The sequence below is a fragment of the Capra hircus genome, chromosome 18, assembly GCF_001704415.2.
Source record: "Capra hircus breed San Clemente chromosome 18, ASM170441v1, whole genome shotgun sequence".
Taxonomy (NCBI): domain Eukaryota; kingdom Metazoa; phylum Chordata; class Mammalia; order Artiodactyla; family Bovidae; genus Capra; species Capra hircus.
In genome coordinates this window covers 50,606,626-50,626,237 of record NC_030825.1, presented here as the reverse complement: position 1 = coordinate 50,626,237, position 19,612 = coordinate 50,606,626, and the positions used below count along the sequence as shown (strand labels likewise).

Here is a 19,612-nt window from a genome sequence, read left to right as displayed (position 1 = left end):
CAGGCTGTACAGACAAGGTATTTACTTCTTATTATGACCTTGGGCCCTCTTTGCCCTGGGAAGTGGGGTGGGCCAGGGAGGCTAGGCCCAGCATGCACCCCCACTTCCCCTTCTGGGGACTGAGCCCGCCCGCAGCTCGGCTGGGTCCTCTGGGGCCACAGCATCAGGCCAGTGGGGGCGGAGGTAGAGATGGGAGGCTGGGGTGGGGGTGGTTGCGAAGGGGGAGCCTGTTGGAGTCACAACGGGTCAGACAGAAGCGGAGGGCATGGGGACAGGGGATGGAGACCTGGAACACCTGGGCCTGCAGGGGCCTTGCAGGCCTGGCCTGGTCATCGGACCGGGCCTCAGAGCAGGCGACAGGCGTTGCCCACGCTGTCGGCGGCAGCGTCAAGGTCATGGCTGTAAGGGGAGTCCCAGTCCCTCAGGAACACAGCCTCCAGCTGGCTCCGCAGGCCACCCCGCCCGTTCTGCGTCACCAGCAGCGAGGTGCCCGCCGTCTCGGTGAAGTAGCTGCCAGACCAGTTGGAGGTTCCTATGGGGAGTTGGGGGTCCAGAGAGTCAGGGCCCATGGCACCACCTGGACCCCCTTCCATCGCCCACCCAACCCCCCTGCCCCCCGATCACGGTGCTCCTGGAACACTCACCGATGTAGGTGGCCCGTTCAGTCACCATGTACTTGTTATGGTTGACGCGGGCATAAGGGATTCGGGCCTGGGCATCGTCCGCAGGGACCACAAAGAGTTTCTGAGGGGGTGGGGAGATGCAGGGTGAGGACAGAGAAGCCCTTGGGTTGGGGATGGGGAGTGGAACCAGGTCTTCGAGACTGGGGGCTCAGCTGCTTCCCTTTGGGCCCTGGGGATCAGAACAGGGCCCAGAGAAGTGCACGTGTGCGTGCAAAGTTGCTTCAGTCGTGTCCAACTCTTTGCAACCCCATGGACCATAGCCCGCCAGGCTCCTCTGTCCTTGGGATTCTCTAGGCAAGACTAGAGTAGGTTGCCACGCCCTCCTCCAGGGCATCTTCCCGACCCAGAGATCGAACCTGTCTCTCTTATGTCTCCTGCATTGGCAGGCGGGTTCTTTACCACTAGCACAGTGTGTGAAGCCCTTCAGAGGAGTGGATCCTCCGTAAAGACTGGCTCACATGCCACCTGTTCCCTCTAGGGTTAAAAGTGTTAGTCACTCAGTCATGTGTGATTCTTTGAGACCCCATGAACCGTTGCCCGCCAGGCTCCTCTGTCCATGGGATTCTCCAGGCAAGAATACTGGAGTGGGTTGCCATTTCCTCCTCCAGGGGAATCTTTCCGACCTAGGGATCGAATCTGGGTGTCCTGCCCTGCAGGCAGATTCTTCACCATTGTCCCTGAGGTCTTACCTCAGATGTCCCCTTTCCTGAAAGTCTTCTGTGACCCTTCAGGCTGAAGCAGGAGCTTCCTCGGGGTTCCCCCTTCCTGGCCCTGACCCCTCTACCCACGCCCTTGATTCCAACCCTGACCTGTGGTCACCCCTCCTTCGCCCCAATCAGGGCACAGCCCGCTCTGTGTCATCTCTGTCAGATGACAGGTGAGCTCCACAGGAGCTGTGTCCCTGCACTGCTCTGCACAGGGGTTGAGGGGCGGGTCTGGGCAGGTGCTTACCACCTGGATGTCGGAGTGGGTGTGGTTGTCACGCAGGGCAGCCAGGGAGAGCAGGAAGGCCCGCATCGAGGGGTCAGAGTGTCCCCAGCAGCTGATCAGCAGGCGTACCTTGACGCCCCGCTCATAGGCAGCTCGCCGCAGCCCATCGTCAATGGCAGGCCAGAACCTGGGGGCAGGGAGTACAGGGTACGGAGGGAGGTCTCCCCTCAGCTTTAGGGTGCCGGGCCTGGGTCCCACTGCAGCTTCGGAGAACCCCCACTTCCAAAGACCAACCCATCCCTGGCTCCCGCTCCTGCCCAGCAATACCCAAACCACTCATCGTCTTGTCTGCTGCCCCCAGACTACCTGCTCTGAACCCTCAGACCCAATCACCCCCTCTTCCTATCCCAGGTCTCAAACCCCAACCATGCCACCCCAAACCTGAATACGCTCAGTCCCACCTCTCGAGCCCCTCACCCCATATCCCGCCCACACTCCCTGCTCCCTACGCCCAGAAACGCCGCATCCTCTGCCTCAAGCCTCCAGCCCCCCATCTCCATACCCCTTTCCCAATATTCACAGCCTTTCCTCTGCCCCCTTTCCCTTGTCTCAAGCAGCCAGAGCCACTCTCCCTGCCGCCTCTGTCTCGCCCTGTGGTGTCCCCTCCCTCTGTCCCCTGCCTGCTTCCTGGGCCCCATCACTCCCTCTCCTGCCTCCTCTTCCACTCGTGTGGCTTCCAGCCCCGAGCCCTGTCCACGCCCGCAATACCGGCGTGGGTGGGAGAACTCCATGGTGGGCAGGTAGTTCATGACCGCGATGTAGATGAAACTCCGGGCATTGTCCACCACGTTGAGCAGGGCCTTCAAGTCTGGGGTGCGGCCACTCGGACACAGAGGTGGGGGTGCACTCTGGGGGGACAAGGGGACAGTCTAGACACATCCTTCACCGTGGACCCCAGCTGCAGACAGCCCATCAGGACTTAGGTCCCTGCGTATCTCACTGAATGCTCAGCCTCCGTGAAGGGGAGAGATAATGACCACGGCCTAGCTCACAGGTCAGCAAACGGGGGCTCAGAGAGGATAAGTGATTTGCCTAAGGTCACAGAGCTGAGGAACGGAGCCAGGGTTTGAACCTAGGCGGTCTGGTTCTAGAACTTAAGCTCTAACCCAGTGGTTCTGGACATGAGGTGTCTGGTCAGGCAGCAGCAGCATCACCTGGGAACTTGTTAGAAATGCAGATTCCTGGGCCTCACTGCACAGGGCACACAGCATCAAGGTGTTGTGATGGAGCCCAGGGATCTGGTTTTAACAAGCCCTTCTGGTAATTCTAGTGCATGCTCAGGCTTGAGGACCTCTGCTTTAATCTCTTAAAAAATTTTTTTTATTAGCATATAGTTGCTTTACACTGTTGTACCAGTGTTTTCTTCTGCTGCTGCTGCTGCTGTGGCTGTTTAGTTGCTAAGTCATGTCCAACTCTGTTTTTGATCCCATGGACTGTAGCCTGCCAGTCTCTTCTGTCCATGGAGATTCTCCAGGCAAAAATACTGGAGTGGGTTGCCATGCCCTCCTCCAGGGGATCCTCCCGACCCAGGGATGCAAACTGAATCTTCTGCACTGGCAGGTGAATTCTTTACCCTCTGAGCCACCGGGGAAGCCCTCTAATCACTTTTGTCGCTGACTGGCTCACAGCCCACCGCCATGGCACTCCTCATGTGCCCCCCGACCCCAGGAGCTTCACCCAGCCCCCTCCACCTTCCCAACAGGTGAGCAAACTTAAGCTCTGAAAGGGGAACCAGTGACGAGGGAAACTTTACTCCCCAGTGGGAGATCACTGGAGTAAAGGACCCCAGTGAATTATGTCCCTCCATCCATGCCTTAGGGTGGCCCTTCATGATGATGCTGGGCCTGGCCAGGTGACTTGCTTGGGGGGGTCCCAGGTTGGCCACCCCAACTAGTGAAAACATCAACAGCTGAAAACAGCAGTGCCTTGTCCAGAGTGGGTGCAGTCCAACAGAACATTCCACAGTGATGAAAATGTTCTGTATCTACACTGTTCAATATGGCAACCACTTGCTAGGTGTGGCTGCTAAGCCTTTGAAAGGGGGCTAGGGTGACTGAAGAACTGAGTTTTTAACAGCATTTCATCTTAATTGCTTGCCTGGAAAATCCCATGGATGGAGGAGCCTGGTAGGCTGCAGTCCATGGGGTTGCAAAGAGTCGGACTCGACTGAGCGACTTCACTTTCACTTTTCACTTTGATGCACTGGAGAAGGAAATGGCAACCCACTCCAGTGTTCTTGCCTGGAGAATCCCAGGGACGGGGGAGCCTGGTGGGCTGCCGTCTATGGGGTCATACAGAGTTGGACACGACTGAAGCGATTTAGCAGCAGCAGCAGCAGCAGCATCTTAATTGATTAAAAATGTGACATTCAGCCATAGTGGACAGTTCAACCAGGGATTGGCCTGAATGAACCCAGCTGTGCTGCCTCATTAGCTCTAAGAGATTGCAAATATTACGATGCAATCATAAGATTTCTAGATGAAACCAAAGCCTAGGGAGGTTGGGACATAGCCCAGGCCCCTGAGTGAGCAGAAGTGACAGCTAGTAGTCAGGACTCCCTCATCCCCATCAAATCACTGGGCAGGGCTAGATGGAGGAGGCCCAGTGAGGGCATGTGGCAGGCCCCTCTTCCCTTGGACTCACCGCTAGGTAGGCCAGGGCAGGGGTTCCATTGAGGCAGATTTCCATTGGAGTCTCTTGATTGTAGCGGGTGTCATAAGGCCGGGGCCAGGTTGACGGGATGGAGCTGCCCGCCTGGCCCAGGAACCAGTAGGCCTCGAAGATCTTGGTCAGGTCTCGAGCTAGGCAGCTGCAGTTATACATGACCACACCCAGCTCCTTGACCTGTGGGAGCACAGTGCTGAGCCCCAGGGTGGTGGCCTGGTGCCGGCAGGTGACATGGACACCTGCAGCCCCTCCTCCTGCCTCCACCAAGTCCCTCTTCCAGCCCCTTGCCCTTCTGTCTCCCCCTCTTTCTGCCCCTACTTCCTTCTTTCTGCCCCTTAGCCCCCGTCCTCTTTCCCCCAGCTAAAGCCCTGAGATGGACATGATCTTGACTCAAGACTAAAATCTGAAGTTTTGGTGAAAGTCAGTTATTCTGAAGCTCCTGGTTTCCTGAACCTTTGCAGCTTCTACCTTCTACTGAGTTCCTGCTCAGTCTTAGGTCTCCACTGAGGGTTTCCTCCTCCAGGAATCCTGCCTTGACTGCCCACCCTGTGTCAGGCACTCCTTTGGCTCTCCAGGTCCCTTGGGCCTCCCTCATCACTTTCCCTGGTGACAAACCTGTCTCCCCATTGGACTGGGAGGACAGGCACCAGGGATGTCTCAGCCATGGCTGTATTTTCTGTTTTCCCGCAAAAGTCGGTGGGATTAGGGGCTTCTGCTTAGTCACTCAGTTGTATCTGACTCTTTGCAACCCCATGGACTGTAGCCTGCCAGGCTCGGCTCTTCTGTCCATGGGGACTCTTCAGGTGAGAATACTGCAGTGGGTTGCCATGCCCTCCGCCAGGGGACCTTCCCAACGCAGGAATCGAACCCAGGTCTCCTGCATTGCAGGCAGATTCTTTACTTAGTGAGCCACCAGGGAAGCCCAGGAATACTGGAGTGGGGAGCTTATCCCTTCTCCAGGGGATCTTCGTGACCCAGGAATTGAACCGGGGTCTCCGGGTTCAATTTTGCAGGCAAATTCTTTACCAGCTGAGCTACCAGGGAAGCCCAATTAGGGGCTTGCACAATATCCATTTGTTGAAGACATGATCACTGCCTCAGCTGTACCCCTTTCCCATCTCATGCTCATTCCTGCAGCTCCTCCAAGTAGCAGATTAACTGTCACCTCCTTTGGGAGATTTTCCTTGATACTCCAGGTTGGGTCCCCCATCCTGACCCTCTACTTGTGCTTCTCCCCATCTCCCATCTCATCCTTGACGCTTTTGGGTTGACACTGCCTGGTGACAGGCCCGTCTCTGCCCTAGACCATGAGTTCCAAGAGGTCTATCTGTTGCCATCACGTTCTCAGCATCAGAACAGGGCTGGGCTTAGAGCAGGCTCTCAGGAAGTGAGTAGTGAAGGTCAAGTGGGTGGACAGGGCCTTGGATGCTGTATAAAGGGGCTGGCAGGTGCCATCAGGGATCAGAGGGGCTTCCATGAGCAAGGGGAGGGTGGTGGAGGGCCGGATTGGGGGATGTTTTAGGAGGTCTGGTAGGAGGAGGTGGGGTACAGTTGGAGGCTGGGAGCCCCGTGAGGCAGGGAGCAACCTAGAAGGGCGGTGTGCAGGGCACAGGCAGACCTGGGTCAGGGAGCGCCAATCCATGTTGGCACTGCCGAGGTAGAAGTGGGTCTGGTCCACCACCCAGAACTTGGTGTGCAGGACGCCATGGGTCAGCTTCTGCATGTCCACCATGCGGACCTGGGCACCTGGACCGACAGGAGTGGAGGTCAGGAGCTGGCTTGGGGAGCCCCAGACCCAGCCCACCCCCAGTGGCCCCCTAGCTCACCGCTTTGTAGCAGGGCCTGCAGGTCTGCCTGGGGCTGGGGCCCATTGGGCTTGCTCACAGCAATGCGGACCTTCACACCTCGGGGTGCCAGAGTCTGCAGCTGCCGGAGGACCTCCTCGCCCTGGAGGGAGGAGACAGCTTCTGAGGGGATGGATCAGCTGCCTCTCGAGCCCCACGGAGCACCCCATGGAGTTGTTTTGAGATTAGGCTTCTAGATCTGATCAGGCTTTACATTAATACAGTTAGGGAAGGCTTTACAGGTTAAGAAGTTAAAACCTTACTTTATCTGTTTTATTTATTGTTTTGGCTGTGCTGTGTGGCATGAGGGATCTTAGTTCCCCAACGAGGGATCAAACCCATGCCCCCTATATTCAGAACACGGACTCTTAACCACTGGACCAACAGGCAAGTGTCTTTATCTATTTTAATACCTGGCTGCTCTGAGCCCTGTTAGGGCCTCCCTGCCACTCCTGCCCTTCACAGGTCCTTCCCAAGCCCCTGACCTGGTAGTTATCCATGCCTGACACAGCAGGGGTCTCTAGGCACCTTGAAGGATGTTAAAGGCACAGAGCAGACTTGGGGGTCTGGGAAGACCTGGGTAAGGCTTGATGATGCCAATAACAGTAACAGCCAATGATTCCCTTGTTTCTACTGTGAGCCAGGACCCTTCTAAGCCCCTTTACACCCGAACTCAGGCTTGAAGGATCTTAGTTCCCTGATCAGGGATCGAACCCTTGGCAGTGACCACTCGGAGCCCTAACCACTGGACTACCAGGGAATTTGCAGCTTGTATAATTTTTAACTGTTGTGCATTTTTTCCAGGCACTGTTTAATGATCCCCACAATTTTAATACATTTAAAGTCTACCTCTGACAAAGAGTGGCAGCAGGGAAAAGGAATAAGAGGGACAAATTCGCTACGTTTTTCAAAGAAGGGCTTAGCTACCTAGGCTGTTCCTTTTCAAATCTTGAAGTTTTATGCTTTTTAAGTTTGTCTGCAGACCCTAACAAGGCTCTCATAGTAAATGCTTATAAAAGGTTGACTCTTGTCAGGCACTGCTGTCATTGGCTGGGATCAGCCTGTTTCATCTTCACAAGAGGTGAACATTAGATAATGGCCCCATTCTACAGATGCAGAAAAAGAAGACTGCAAGATGAGGTGACCTGCCTGAGGTCACAGAGCTGGGAAGCAGAAGCCTGGCTTGAGGCTGGGCTACTACTCATTCCATGTTTCCATTTCTTTGTGTGACAGGCTCAGGGCAGCTTGTGGGTGAGCATATCTGCTAGCCTAATCCCTCGTAACCGAACCCATGCCCTGACATTCAGAGGCCTCCAGATGACCGTGACAAAACGCCCCCAGTCCAGCGGGCCATGTGAAGACAGTTGCTTCCAAACACTTTTGTCCAACCCACTACATGAGACATGCCAGTCTGTCTCCTGGGCTGGAGGGAAACCCCTTTCATCTCCCTGCCTCTGATGCCTCCCACCACCCCTGCTGCCAGCCAGGGCCCAGGTTGCCAGGTACCTGCTGAGCAGAGGCTTCCTGAGTGTGGGTGTCATTGTTGGTGAGAGTCCAATAGAAGGAGGCAATGTCCAGGCTGCTGTGGGCACCAGCGAGCAGGCCCAGCCAGGCCTGGCTGGTGGAGGGGTTGCTCGTGGAGGCATTGGGGAAGTCCAGGCCCTCGGGAATGCTCTCCACCAGCACTGCTCTGGGTGGGGAGATGGGGAGGGAGGGAGGCAGAATCAGCTATGGTGGGCTAGACTGTGAGTGCTCACTTGTCTGCCCACGGAGGATGGAAGACTATATGTATTTGTGTGTGTCTGTACTCGTGATTCCCTGTGTGTCTGCATTTGTCTCTCTAGATTTGTGGAAGGTTGTATATGTGTGTGTGTGTGTAAGTGTGTCTGTCCATGGATGTGGATGGAAGAGGCCATGTGTGTCTATGTGTGCCTGTCTGTTCACAGAGGCATAGAAGATGACGCTGTGGTTGCCATGGCAACAGTGTGGGTGAAGCGGGTGGGCACAGAAGAACTGTGACGGTCCACTTGGGAGTCTCTGCCACCCCCTTATTCTGTCTCCACCACTGGGTGCAGGCCCTGCGTAGTGCATGTTGAAGTGCCCCTGGCCTGGCAGGGCCCCTCCCCCCATCATCCCAGGCCCCCACGCCCCCTCCACTTACTCGCAAGGGTCATAGCAGGGGGCTGGGCGCTGATTGGGCCCAAAGAGATGCAAGTCGCCGTATTCCCATAGAAACAGCTGAGTCATCAGGGCACCGAAGCCCACAACCGCCAGGATAAGGACCAGAAGGACCCAACGAGCTTTCTGCGGGGGAGGAGGAGGCGAGCAGTCAGCCCAAGGAAAGCAGCCCAGCCCACAGCCTCCAGAGACAGACTGAGGGTGGCGAGGGGCACCTACCTTTTCTGCAGCTTTCCATGCCTCGATCTCATTCATGGGCAGTTCGTTGGCAGGTTCCTCAGCAGGCACCTTCAGCTGGGGCACAAGGATGGGGGTGGTGGTGACAGGTCAGCTCAGCAGGGCCCCCACCCTCTCCTGATCCAGCCCCTCCTCCCCGGGTCCTCCATCCACCTACCTCCTGGTACATCAGTTTAGGCTTCATCGTGCTGGCAGTCAGGGGTTATGCAGGTCCCAGGTGCAAAAGTGGGTGTGTCAGGGTCTCCAAACTGCGGGGATCAGAAGCTGGGACTCTGTTGGGTGTTCTAGGCTTTTAGGGGACATCACAGAAAACGGATCAGCCTCGGGCTCACGGGACTTACTGGGTTGCCTTGTCACGGGGGCTACTGGCACTGCGCCCGCCACCCCTAAAGGAGGAAGCTGACTGCTGGTCAGTAGGGATTTTGAAATCCCTCAAAGTCCAACCCCTCCGCCTTCCTCCTGTCCCTCTGGGGTGCCCTCCCTGCTCACTCTAGTGCCCACCATGCCCCCCTGAGTGCCCACCCTGCCTGTCATCAGCACTGGCCCTGCTCCCCATTTAGCACCTTCCCTTCTCTGAGCCCTATCCTACACATTCCCAAAATGACAGCTCCGGATTGGGTCAGCGGAGCCCTAAATATTTTTGTTCCTGGCTTTTCCCAGCCTTGGGATTTACCCTGAAGTCATTTTCCAGGTAGCTCCTTTAACCTCACACTCAGGTAACCACTAGACAGCTCAGGCCAGGAGCCCAAGACCATCGGGGCCTCCCTGTCAGCTCCCATCCCATCCCCCCAATCATCCGCCCCTACCGTACCCCAGAGAGGCCTCGGCCTTACTCGGCAGACAGCTGCTGCTACCTCCACGGGGCCCCAGCTTCTGCCCCAACAGGCTGAGCAGGGGCGGGAGGGAGGAGGGGGCGGGGCCCAAGGGGGCTCCGCCCTCTGCAGCGGGGAGTCTGCGCAGTGAGCGCGCCGGTCCGGGCTCACCGCAAGGAGAGGGGGGGCCGGCCCCCCCACATACGGTCTAGCCAACCTGGCGGGGGTGGAGAAAGAGCACAGGTCTGAGCGATGGCTTTGCTACGCTCCATCCTAGAGCCTCCCCATTATGGGTTAGGGAGGACTCAGGTAAAGAGAAAAAAGAGACCCCCCCCATCTTTTCTCGGCTATAAACCCTGTGAATATTTGCACCGTGGGCACGTATTACCTAGTCAAAAATAAATACATAAATACGACTAATGATTTTTAAAATTATAAAATGGAATGATCAAGGCTGAACAACATGATTTACGGATGTGGCCATAAAATCAAAAGACGCAGCCCACGTTACGGGAGGGGAAGAGCGCGGGGTGTTCGATAAGGGGATGGTGGGTTTTCTGTTGTAGTCTGTATTGCAGTCTCTATTTGATTTTTTAAAAAGGCCAACTGATATTTTGATAGGGATTTTAAAAATGTTTCTTACCAGTGTGTGTGTGGCGGGGGGCTGGGGGGGGGAATGGATACATGTATATGTGTGACCGAGTCCCTTCCCTGTTCATCTGAAACTACCACAACATTGTTAATTGGCTATATCCCAATACAAAATGGTTTTGGTGTTAAAAAAAAAAAAAATCCAGGCTCCAGCTGAAGGGAATAAGGAGGGCTTCCCATCTACCATCTCGTATCTCCGAAGCAGAATTTAAGGCCACAGCTGGCGGGATAATAAGTTGGAGGGATTCCCCCTTTCCCGCCCACCTCTCTCAATGAAAGAGGGGCAGGACCCCCTTTCCCCTACCCAGGCAGGAAGTGCACAAAGGTAGAGAAGGGTTATTATTGAAAGAAGCAACAGCGTCAGAAGTGGTTGCCTTGACAACAGGATTTGGGGTGCGTCAGGACTGCTTTTTATCCTACGCCTATTTTCTTTTTTAAAATCGTGAAATATGAGCGACTTACAGAAGAGAAAAATATCTCTGTGCGGGTTAAAAAAATAATTATAAAGCGAACACAGGTGTTGCCGCGTCCCAGGTTTTGTCACGTTTTTAAAAATTCATTCCACGCATTGATGTGATTTAAAAAAAAAGAAGGAAATTCCAAAAGGGAGTTTGGTTCACCACTCACCACAAGATCCAGCCTAGATCTGAAAGGATAATTTGAAAACCCCTTCCCCCTCAACGTCTGATCCCAGTTTGGTTAAAGGCAGTAGGTATTCCCCCACCCCCACCCCATCATAGGGAGCCAGCCAAAAAGGGGATGGATCCAGCAAGGAATAGCAACAGATCAAGCTTATCTGATCTCCGTAGGTCACCAAGAGAAGCAGAAGGTAACAGTTTTCGATAAGGCTGACCGCAGGGAGCAAGGGTGGGGGAGGGGAGGCATGGCGCAGGAAACAAGTTTGCCTTTTATTTATTTGCAAAGCCCTTGGTGAGAAATGCTTTATTTAAGACTATGTGGTTGGAACAGAAGGTCAGGTGAAATTAGGGAAGCTAGTAGTAGTATTAATTGCTCATTTGTGTCCGACTCTTTGCGACCCCACGGACTGTAGCCCTCCAGGCTTCTCTGTTATGGGACTCTCCAGGCAAGAATACCGGAGTGGGTTGCCATTCCCTTCTGCAGGAGGGAAGCTAAGATCAACAGAAACAAAACTGGGGAAAGGTAGGGCTGGAAGATGTGAGGGATGGCGCACACCATGGTGAGGCAGGGGAACTGGGGTGGTCGCTGATAAACCAAAAACAGCAAGAAAACAGACTCAAGGGATACGAGTTTGAGCAAGTTCTGGGAGTTGGTGATGAAGAGGGAAGCCTGGCATGCTGCAGTCAGTGCGGTGGCAGAGTCTTATGTGACTGAGTGACTGAAGACGCGTTTTATTCAGTTTGTTAGCAATCTTTTGGCTTTCAAATTGTGCCGTGATGACGTCTTTACTGATGGGTTGAATCTGGACTTGTTATATTTTTATCAAAGCAAACGAACCTAGCGCACTTATAAAGAAAACCAGTATTGGAGAGGTGGTGTAGGTTGCATTAGATTGGTGAGGCAGTTAACACTTGTGGCATCTGGAGCCAGATGCCTGATCTTAATATGAACCTCAGTATGTATGCGATTATTTGATTTCAGAGAACTGACAACGCATCTGTGCCTTAATGTCCCCATCTGCAAAATGGGCAAAGTAACAGTACTGCCTACTTTTCCCAAGGCTGTTCATTAATTTTGCACACCTTTATTGTGCACCAGGTATTGTTTTAAGCACTGGGGAACATCACTGTGAACAAAATAGACTTGCAGACTTGCAGAAAAAAAAAAAGTAAATTATATGTTAGAAGGTAATATGTGCTATAGAGACTCAGGGAAGAGGGACGGGGTTGGGTGAGGGTGGGATTACTTGCATTTGAAAATAAGGAGGACAAGGAAGGCTGCACAGAGAAGGGGATATCTGAGAAAAAAACTTCAAGGAGGGGAGGAAGAGAGCTACAGAACAGTATTCTAAGCACAGAGAACAGCCAGTGCAAAGGCCCTGAGGCAGGAGTATGCCTGTGGGGATAGAGAAGAGCAAGCTGGCAGGTATCTCTAGTGGAATGGCAGTGAGGGGAGGGAGAGGAGGTGAATCAGAGGTCACAGGACCGGATTATGCAGAGCTACCTGGACTGTAGCAAGAATGGGGCCAAGGGTAGGTTCTGGGCAGAGGAGGAAACATGATCTCCTTTGGGGCTGAGTTGAATGGTGCCCTCAAAACTGATTAAATTGGATGTGGTCATCACTCCTGGAACTTGTGAACGTGACCTTATTCAGTGGACCTGGAGTCTCATTATATACATTAGCATATGACACACTCAGAGGCGCCGTGACCGTTCCAAGGCTGGCCATTAAAGGCCCAAAAGTGGGTGGTGGCCCAGTTCCTGGAAATCTCACCACCCTTTCTCCAAGATAGTTACAACAATCCTTCTACTCATTAGCCTATGAAATTACCCAGCCCAGGGACTTCCTGCTGGTCCAGTGATTATAAGACTCAGCACTTCCACTGCAGGGGCATGGGTTTGATCCCTGATGGGGGAACTAAGATTCTTCATGCTGCCCAGTGCAGCCAAAGAAGAAAAGAAATTACTCAGCCCATAAAAATTAACCACTCCCTATCTCAGGAACTCTTGCCTTCTGAGATGGCCCACACTCTGTGGAGTGTTTCTCCCAGGGCTGTTCTTGCTTCTTGAGATGAACCACATCCTGTCTATGGAATGTCTCTCTCTAAATAAACCCACTTTTCACCTATCACTTTGTCCCTCACTGAATTCTTTCTGTGCTGAGACATAAAGAACCTGCTGCTGCTGCTGCTGCTAAGTCACTTCAGTCGTGTCCGACTCTTGCGACCCCATAGACGGCAGCCCACCAAGCTCCCCTGTCCCTGGGATTCTCTAGGCAAGAACACTGGAGTGGGTTGCCATTTCCTTCTCCAATGCATGAAAGTGAAAAGTCACAGTGAAGTTGCTCAGTCGTGTCCGACTCTTAGCGACCCCATGGACTGCAGCCCACCAGGCTCCTCCGTCCTTGGGATTTTCCAGGCAAGAGTACTAGAGTGGGGTGCCATTGCCTTCTCCGATAAAGAACCTAAGCTTCATTAAATCCTGAGACCAGGTGTGTGATTTAGATGAAAAGAAAGTGGGTTTCAGTCCCAGTTTGGGTTTTGGCTGTGTTTTGAGTCCCAGCCTCTAGGACTGAACTGTGCAGTTTCACCAGCCCATTGAATATCTCCCTGTCCCCTTGGCGTGTGCCTTGCCTGACCCTGGGTGTGACACCATAGCCCAGGGACAAGGAGGAAGCAAAACCCACTGGGCCTGTGTTGGGTCACAATTCCCTGAACACCCCCACCCCTGGTGAGGGTGGGAGACTTGATCCCCCTTCCATAGAAGTGTTTTGGACTGATGAATCCAGGGTTCAAATCCCACCTCTGTCACTTTTTTTTAAGAAATTTTCTTATATGTAAATAAATATACGGCTGCATCGGGTCGTAGTTGCAGCACGTGGGATCTTTAGTTGTGGCATGTGGGATCTAGTTCCCTGACCAGGGCTTGAATCCAGGTCCCTCCTACTTTGCGAGCGTGGAATCTCAACCACTGGACAGCCAGAAGCCCTCTGTCACTTTCATACTCAGTGACATTGGGCACAGGGCTTTATTTCCCTGCTGGCCTCATTCATAAAAAGAGGATTGGGACTTCCTTAGCGGTTCAGTAAAGACTCTGTGCTTCCACTGTATGGCGTGCAGGTTTGATCCCCAGTTGGGGAACTAAGGTCCCATATACCACGTGGCACGGTCAAAAAAACAACTGGGGAGTGGTGGCTGGTTTAAGAGGGTGGGCCTCACAGTCCCCAAGCCCTTGGTTCATATCTCAGCTCTGTGCTTTACCTGGAGAAGAGACTACCTTTCCTGAGCCTCACTTACATTCTTCAGAACACTGGGGAGATTAATATACCAACATGACTTTTGCTGGGCAGAGTCAATGAAACCCATCCCCAGCAGTCAGTGCACACAGATACAAGCTGGCTGGTGAGTTGTGTCCCCTAGTACCCTGAACACACTATTTATCACAGATAAACTTATATATGTGTCCCTTGAAAAACTAAGACTATGTCTGATTTATTCCTCTACCCACCGAGTGCCCAGCACATTGTAAATGTTTATTTATTTGTTTTTCTTCTGAAAACAGAAGGAAAGAGCAGTAGAAGGGAGAAAAGACTTTCTTAGATGTCGCTTTAAGATTCAGTGACACTGGGTTCCTACACAATGATTAGTAGCTTGCGTTCTGAGCCTGGGGCAATAGGGTAGGTACAAATAGTGGTGCTTCAGCCTGAGGGTAAAATTCAGGGTGGGCCACTTAACTGCTGAAGCATATCTGAAGCACTGGACAGGCCATACCTTAGGAAACATTTACAAACCTAGGGACCTTCTGCATGGTTCAAAACAGACCTGTTCTTGGTTTTAAAGGGGCCAATTTTCATTCGATTGTGCAGACCCCTTTGGACCGACCACACAATCGTCTGTGGTCAAGTCTATAGAAAACAGTACAGAGCGCTGGTTTTGTAAACGTTTTTCTTTTTAGCAGTAGATCCTTTATTTCAAAGGACCCCAGAAGGTGCCCCTTCCAGGGACAGAAGATGCTTGGTCTAAAAACAAATCATTAAAAAAAAAAAAAAAGGGCCCACATGAAACCACCCCCCGCCCCCATCATGAATGGTGAATAAATACTTGGGAACTGGAACTCAAAAGCTGTCCCATCCCTACTCTAACCCCCTCTGTGGCTGCCCACTGCCTTCGGGACAAAGTGCGACTGTCCTATGATGCCCTCTTGGGCTCTCCAGGGACAGTGCCTGTGGACCTTCCCCATCTGAGTTTCAGTTCCTCTGATTCCAAAGCTGTCTCTGACTCATATCTCCTCCCTCAACTTCAGCTCTGCAAGTCCCATGGCTTCCTAGATACCTCCACCCAGGTGTCCCTAAGCCCCTTATACCCATGTCTCCAATTGTCCTTAGCATCTCTCCCAAACCTGCCCCTCCCCTGGGTCCCCATTCCCAGGACAGCTGTCCTACCCAGCCTTCAGGTCTCAGCCTGTGTTCCACCTTCCCCAGAAAGCCCTGATGCCCCCCGAGTCCTGGGTCCCCCATAACTTATCCACTTGGCCTCCCAAGAGTGTCTCCCACCCACCCTTTTCCCCTCCCCTCCAAGGCCATGAACTGGCCCCTCTCATCTGGGTCCCCATTCCAGCCACCTCCTGTGGCTCCCAGCCTCCACTCAAACACTTCTAATTCCCCCTCTGAGCTGAGTCTGACTTGCCCCTCTCCTGCTCAAATACTCTGGCCCTCCAGTGTGCACAGGATAAAGTCTCAGCTTCACACTGTGGCTCCCAGAGCCCTTTCCTTAATAACCTTTTGGGCTTACGCTTGTACCATTCTCCATGGCCCAGTCAGATTTAATATCTTTCAGTTCCTCGAACTGAAACCACACATTTACCACCAAACCTGCCCACAGCTGCCCCTCCTGCCTAGCATACCTTTCTCTCTTCATGTTGCTCACTTCTATCAGCTTAGGTACCACCTCCTCCAGGAAGCCCTCCCTGACTCCCTGGCTGGTCCAGACATCCTCCATGAGACTGGCAGTCCCCTAGGCTTATCAGTCCTAGCCTGTACCCCTCTGCCTGTGCTTCTCGCAACCTGGCCCTGACCACTGAACTGTCACTACCTGATGATGGGTCCAGAATCCATGAGAGGGGGGCCGGGCTGGCTGTCACTGCTGTGTTCCCCACGTCACCCAGCACAGGGACAGTACGTGGCAGATGCTCAGTGGCCAGTGCATCCATCTATTCATTCAACTAGCATTTATTCAACTACTGCTGACAAGCCTTGTCTAGAAACTGGAGATGCAGCACAGAAAAACAGGAAAAAAAAAATCCCTAGGAAGGAAGAAATTCTTTTGAGGGGGTGAGACAATAGATCAATGAGTGAAATGTACACTGCGTACCTGGGAGAAAAGGAAAACAAGGGAGGGATGCCGTGGCATCACCGTGAAAGTGGTTGATGCCGCCGTTCAAACAAACAACAGGGACTTCCCATGGCTGAGATGCCATACTTCCAGCGCAGGGGGCACAGGTTCGGTCCCTGGTCGGGGAACGAATATCCCACAGGCTGTGTGGTCCCCAAACCCTCCCCACCAAATCAAACAAATGAAAAAAAAAAAAACACATCTGGGGGGAAAAAGCATTATTATCCCTGTTTTTCAGATGAGACAGGGCTCAGGGAAATCCCTGCCCAGGTCACACAGGGTTGGTTTGTCGGCTGGGAATCTGATCCCAGAGCTCAGTTCTGTTCCAGGGCACTGTGTTGTTAAACCAACTCACAAACACAAAATAAGGTGGAATGTCTTTTCCCTGCTACCCTCCGGGAGGTCTGTGGCTGTGGAAGGGTAGGATACGGGAGAGAAAGTGGGATCCTTCTGTTTATTGAACCAGGTACTGCTCAAAACACTTTATATATTCAATTCTCATAACAGTGTTTTTGTTTTGTTTTAGCCTAACTTCCCCCAGGTGACTCTGTGGTAAAGAATCCACCTGCCAATGTAGGAGACACAGGAGACGCAAGTTCCATCCCCAGGTTGGGAAGATCCCCTGGAGTAGGAAATGACAACCCACTCCAGTATTCTTGCCTGGAGAATCCCACGGACAGAGGAGCCTGGCGGGCTACAATCCATGGGATTGCAAAGAGTCAGGCACGACTTAGGGGCTCAACAACAACAACAAACAGATAAGGGAACTAAAGACCTAGAGCGGTTAAGTCATTGGCATAAAGGGACAAAGCCAGGAAGCCAGGATTTGAGCCCAAGCTCCCTAAGGTGCTGGCTATAGACAGCCCCCTCTCCTGCTGTCTGTTATCTGTAGACCTGTGGTTTCCTCCCTCCCTCCCGAACAGCCTCTCAAAGCCTCTACCGACACCTCCTTCTCCCTCCCCTCAATCTTTGAGAAGGACATTGGAAACTTTCTCCAAGCATAAAGGATATGAGTGCAGCTTTAAAAGAGGACTTCAGGTGTTCTTCCAACCAGGCTGCTCTTGCCAGTCCATCCTTGGTAGAAGTTCCCCAGCTGCTGCTGTGGCTTCTTGTCACATCAGATCACGTCCCTCCTCTCTTCCAAACCCGCCTCACTCAGAGGAAAGCCAAAGTCTTCTCCATGGCCCTTGAGACCCCAGGGGACCTTCCCCATTACCCCGCTGACTTCCTCCCCCATCCCTCCCCTCCCTCACTGGCGTCCTCGTTACCTCTTACCGATGCCGTGCAGGCTCCTACCTCAGGGCCTTTGCATGTGCTGTTCCCTCTGCCTAGAATGGGGCTACCCTAATGCCTCAGGCAGTAAGAATCTCCCTGCAAGGTGGGAGACCTGGGTTCAATCCCTGGGTTGGGAAGAGCCCCTGGAGAAGGGCATGGCTACCCACTCCTGTATTCTTCCCTGGAGAATTCCATGGACCGAGGCGCCTGGCTGGCTGCAGTCCATGGGGTCACAGAGTGGGACACGACTGAGCGACTAACACTTTTACTTTCTGCCTAGAATGCTGTTCTTCCTTCAGAGAGCCATGTCACTCTCTCCCCCTCTTCAAGTCTTTGTTCAAATGTCACCAGGTCACCCTACTTAAAACTACAATCTCTGCGTTCCCTATCCCCTCAATATATCGTATCATCTACTTACCCATTTGTGTATTGTCTCTGGCCCTTGCTATTAATAGAATGTAAACTCCATGAGGCCAGGGAATCTGTTTTGTTCACTCATGTGTCCCCATGCCTAGCACAGTCTTCAGCATGTAGAACACGCTTAACAAATATCGATTGAATGAATAACCTGTATTTGCATTCCCATATTACAGATGTAGTAACTGAGGCACTGGGACCTTGAGCCACCTGCCCAAGCTCATGCAGCTATTTAAGTACTAAACAATTAAACCAAGATTGGCACCTGGGTGGGGGGTGGTCCAGTCCCCGGCACACACTGTAATGACTGTGCTCCTCAGCCATGCTAAGGCAAGCTGAGTGACTAAGATATTCGCCTCTTCACTTGAGGATTTAGGGTTGCTGAGGTTTGATGGTGTGGTGAGACCTGCCTCCTCTCTCTGTACCCCTGATTTTATGAGTTAAGGGATGGTTGGGTCTAAGCTACCTAGAGTCTTCCCCCCACCAAGCCCTGCCCGACCCCTACTATGGGCTAAGTGCTCTCAATTTGGGGGTGGGAAATCAGTCTGTCCACCAAGGTAAAGAGGTATGGATTAATATTGACATGAGCAAGGTTCTTAATGGCTGATGGGCCACCCTCCCAGGTGGGGTGACGTGGCGGAGGGGAGGACAGCTTGGAGACCGTGACGTGGGACAGCAGGGGTTGGCTGCTGCAGCCGAACTTGTCAGGATAGAGAGAGTGTGACACCCCAGGAATGATGAGGGTAGCTGGGAGGAGGGGGAGAGTAACAAGGAGGAGGGGATGAAGGTGACTGGCTGAGGGTGAGGGTGAGATGACTGATCGTTATTAGCCACATCGAGCTGGGCATGTCACCAGAATAAACTCACAGGACCCTGACTCTCATCCCTGACATAGGTGTCCCTGTGTGGGTTTTACAAATGAGGCAGCTAAGTTTGCAAAGGTGTGATGAGATGGTCGAGGTTACCCAGAGGTTTCCCGATGGAGCCAGAATAACGGGCTCTAGTACCTGGTATGTGAGAGGTGACACGGGGGAAATGACAGAGACATGAAGACACACACAAAAAAAACTCCTAATGGGAAAACACTGGAAGCATTAGGCACGGACAGTGACTGTCGGAGAAGCAAAGGTGAGCGGGGAGCGACGAAGACACAAGGCCTGAGAAAGACAGAAGGGAAACGTGAACGCGATTTACGAAGGGGGCAGGAGGCGTGCGAAGGTGACACGGGGGTGTGATGACGGTTTATGAGAAGGACTTTGTAAGGGAGCAGCAGCAACGAGATGTGTAGGCAACAGGAGAAGGCGACACGACAGGAGTGACATTCGGTGGCCATGGAACTGGAACGAGATCTTGTTAAGGGGATTGATGGCGACATTAGGAGAGGGGTGGAAACACAAGGCAGTGATAACGATCTAAGCAGGATGCAACATAACGGGAGGAACGGAGATATAAAGGGACAGAGGACGATATGAGAGAAGAAATGCATTATAGAGGAAGGACAACAGAAAGGCAGCCGAGGCGCCGCGCCCCCAGATCGCACATTACCTGCACTCCACGTTTCCCACTCCAGGACCCAGCCCTGCTGGTACCTTCTAGGCTGGAGCCCCGCGCGCCCCCCCAACAACCCGCCGCGCGCAGGCGCACTCCGGCTGGACTGCGGACCCGCGGGGGCCAAGCAGCTGCGTTTCTCATTGGCCGCGCTCCTCGCTAGCGCTGGGCGGGGGAAGCGCCTGGGAGACTGCGGATGGTCACGTGACGGTTGCCCCTGCGCTCTCGCTGGTGGCTCTCCCGTGGGCTAGAGCGGCCGAGGGCGGGTAAGCCCGACTTCCG

General features: G+C 53.2%; 1 protein-coding gene across 5 annotated transcripts; it reads right to left on the bottom strand.

The window, feature by feature from the left end:
* On the bottom strand, positions 1 to 19,559 carry PLD3 (phospholipase D family member 3). Of its 5 annotated transcripts, none has more exons than XM_018062424.1 (13): positions 19,328 to 19,559; positions 9,411 to 9,628; positions 8,757 to 8,847; positions 8,582 to 8,656; positions 8,346 to 8,488; positions 7,691 to 7,874; positions 6,167 to 6,287; positions 5,959 to 6,086; positions 4,317 to 4,517; positions 2,382 to 2,521; positions 1,635 to 1,800; positions 645 to 744; positions 1 to 532 (listed from the first exon to the last, which is right to left on the bottom strand). In XM_018062424.1, exons 3-13 carry the CDS (start codon positions 8,781 to 8,783, stop codon positions 345 to 347), a joined length of 1,473 nt encoding a protein of 490 aa, XP_017917913.1. In that variant the 5' UTR covers positions 8,784 to 8,847; positions 9,411 to 9,628; positions 19,328 to 19,559; the 3' UTR covers positions 1 to 344. The 5 variants fall into 5 exon arrangements, with proteins under 5 accessions (XP_017917913.1, XP_017917910.1, XP_013826567.1 ...); XM_018062421.1 differs by having other exon boundaries at positions 5 to 532; positions 8,757 to 8,888; positions 19,328 to 19,441; XM_013971113.2 differs by having other exon boundaries at positions 5 to 532; positions 8,757 to 8,888; positions 9,433 to 9,628; positions 19,328 to 19,441.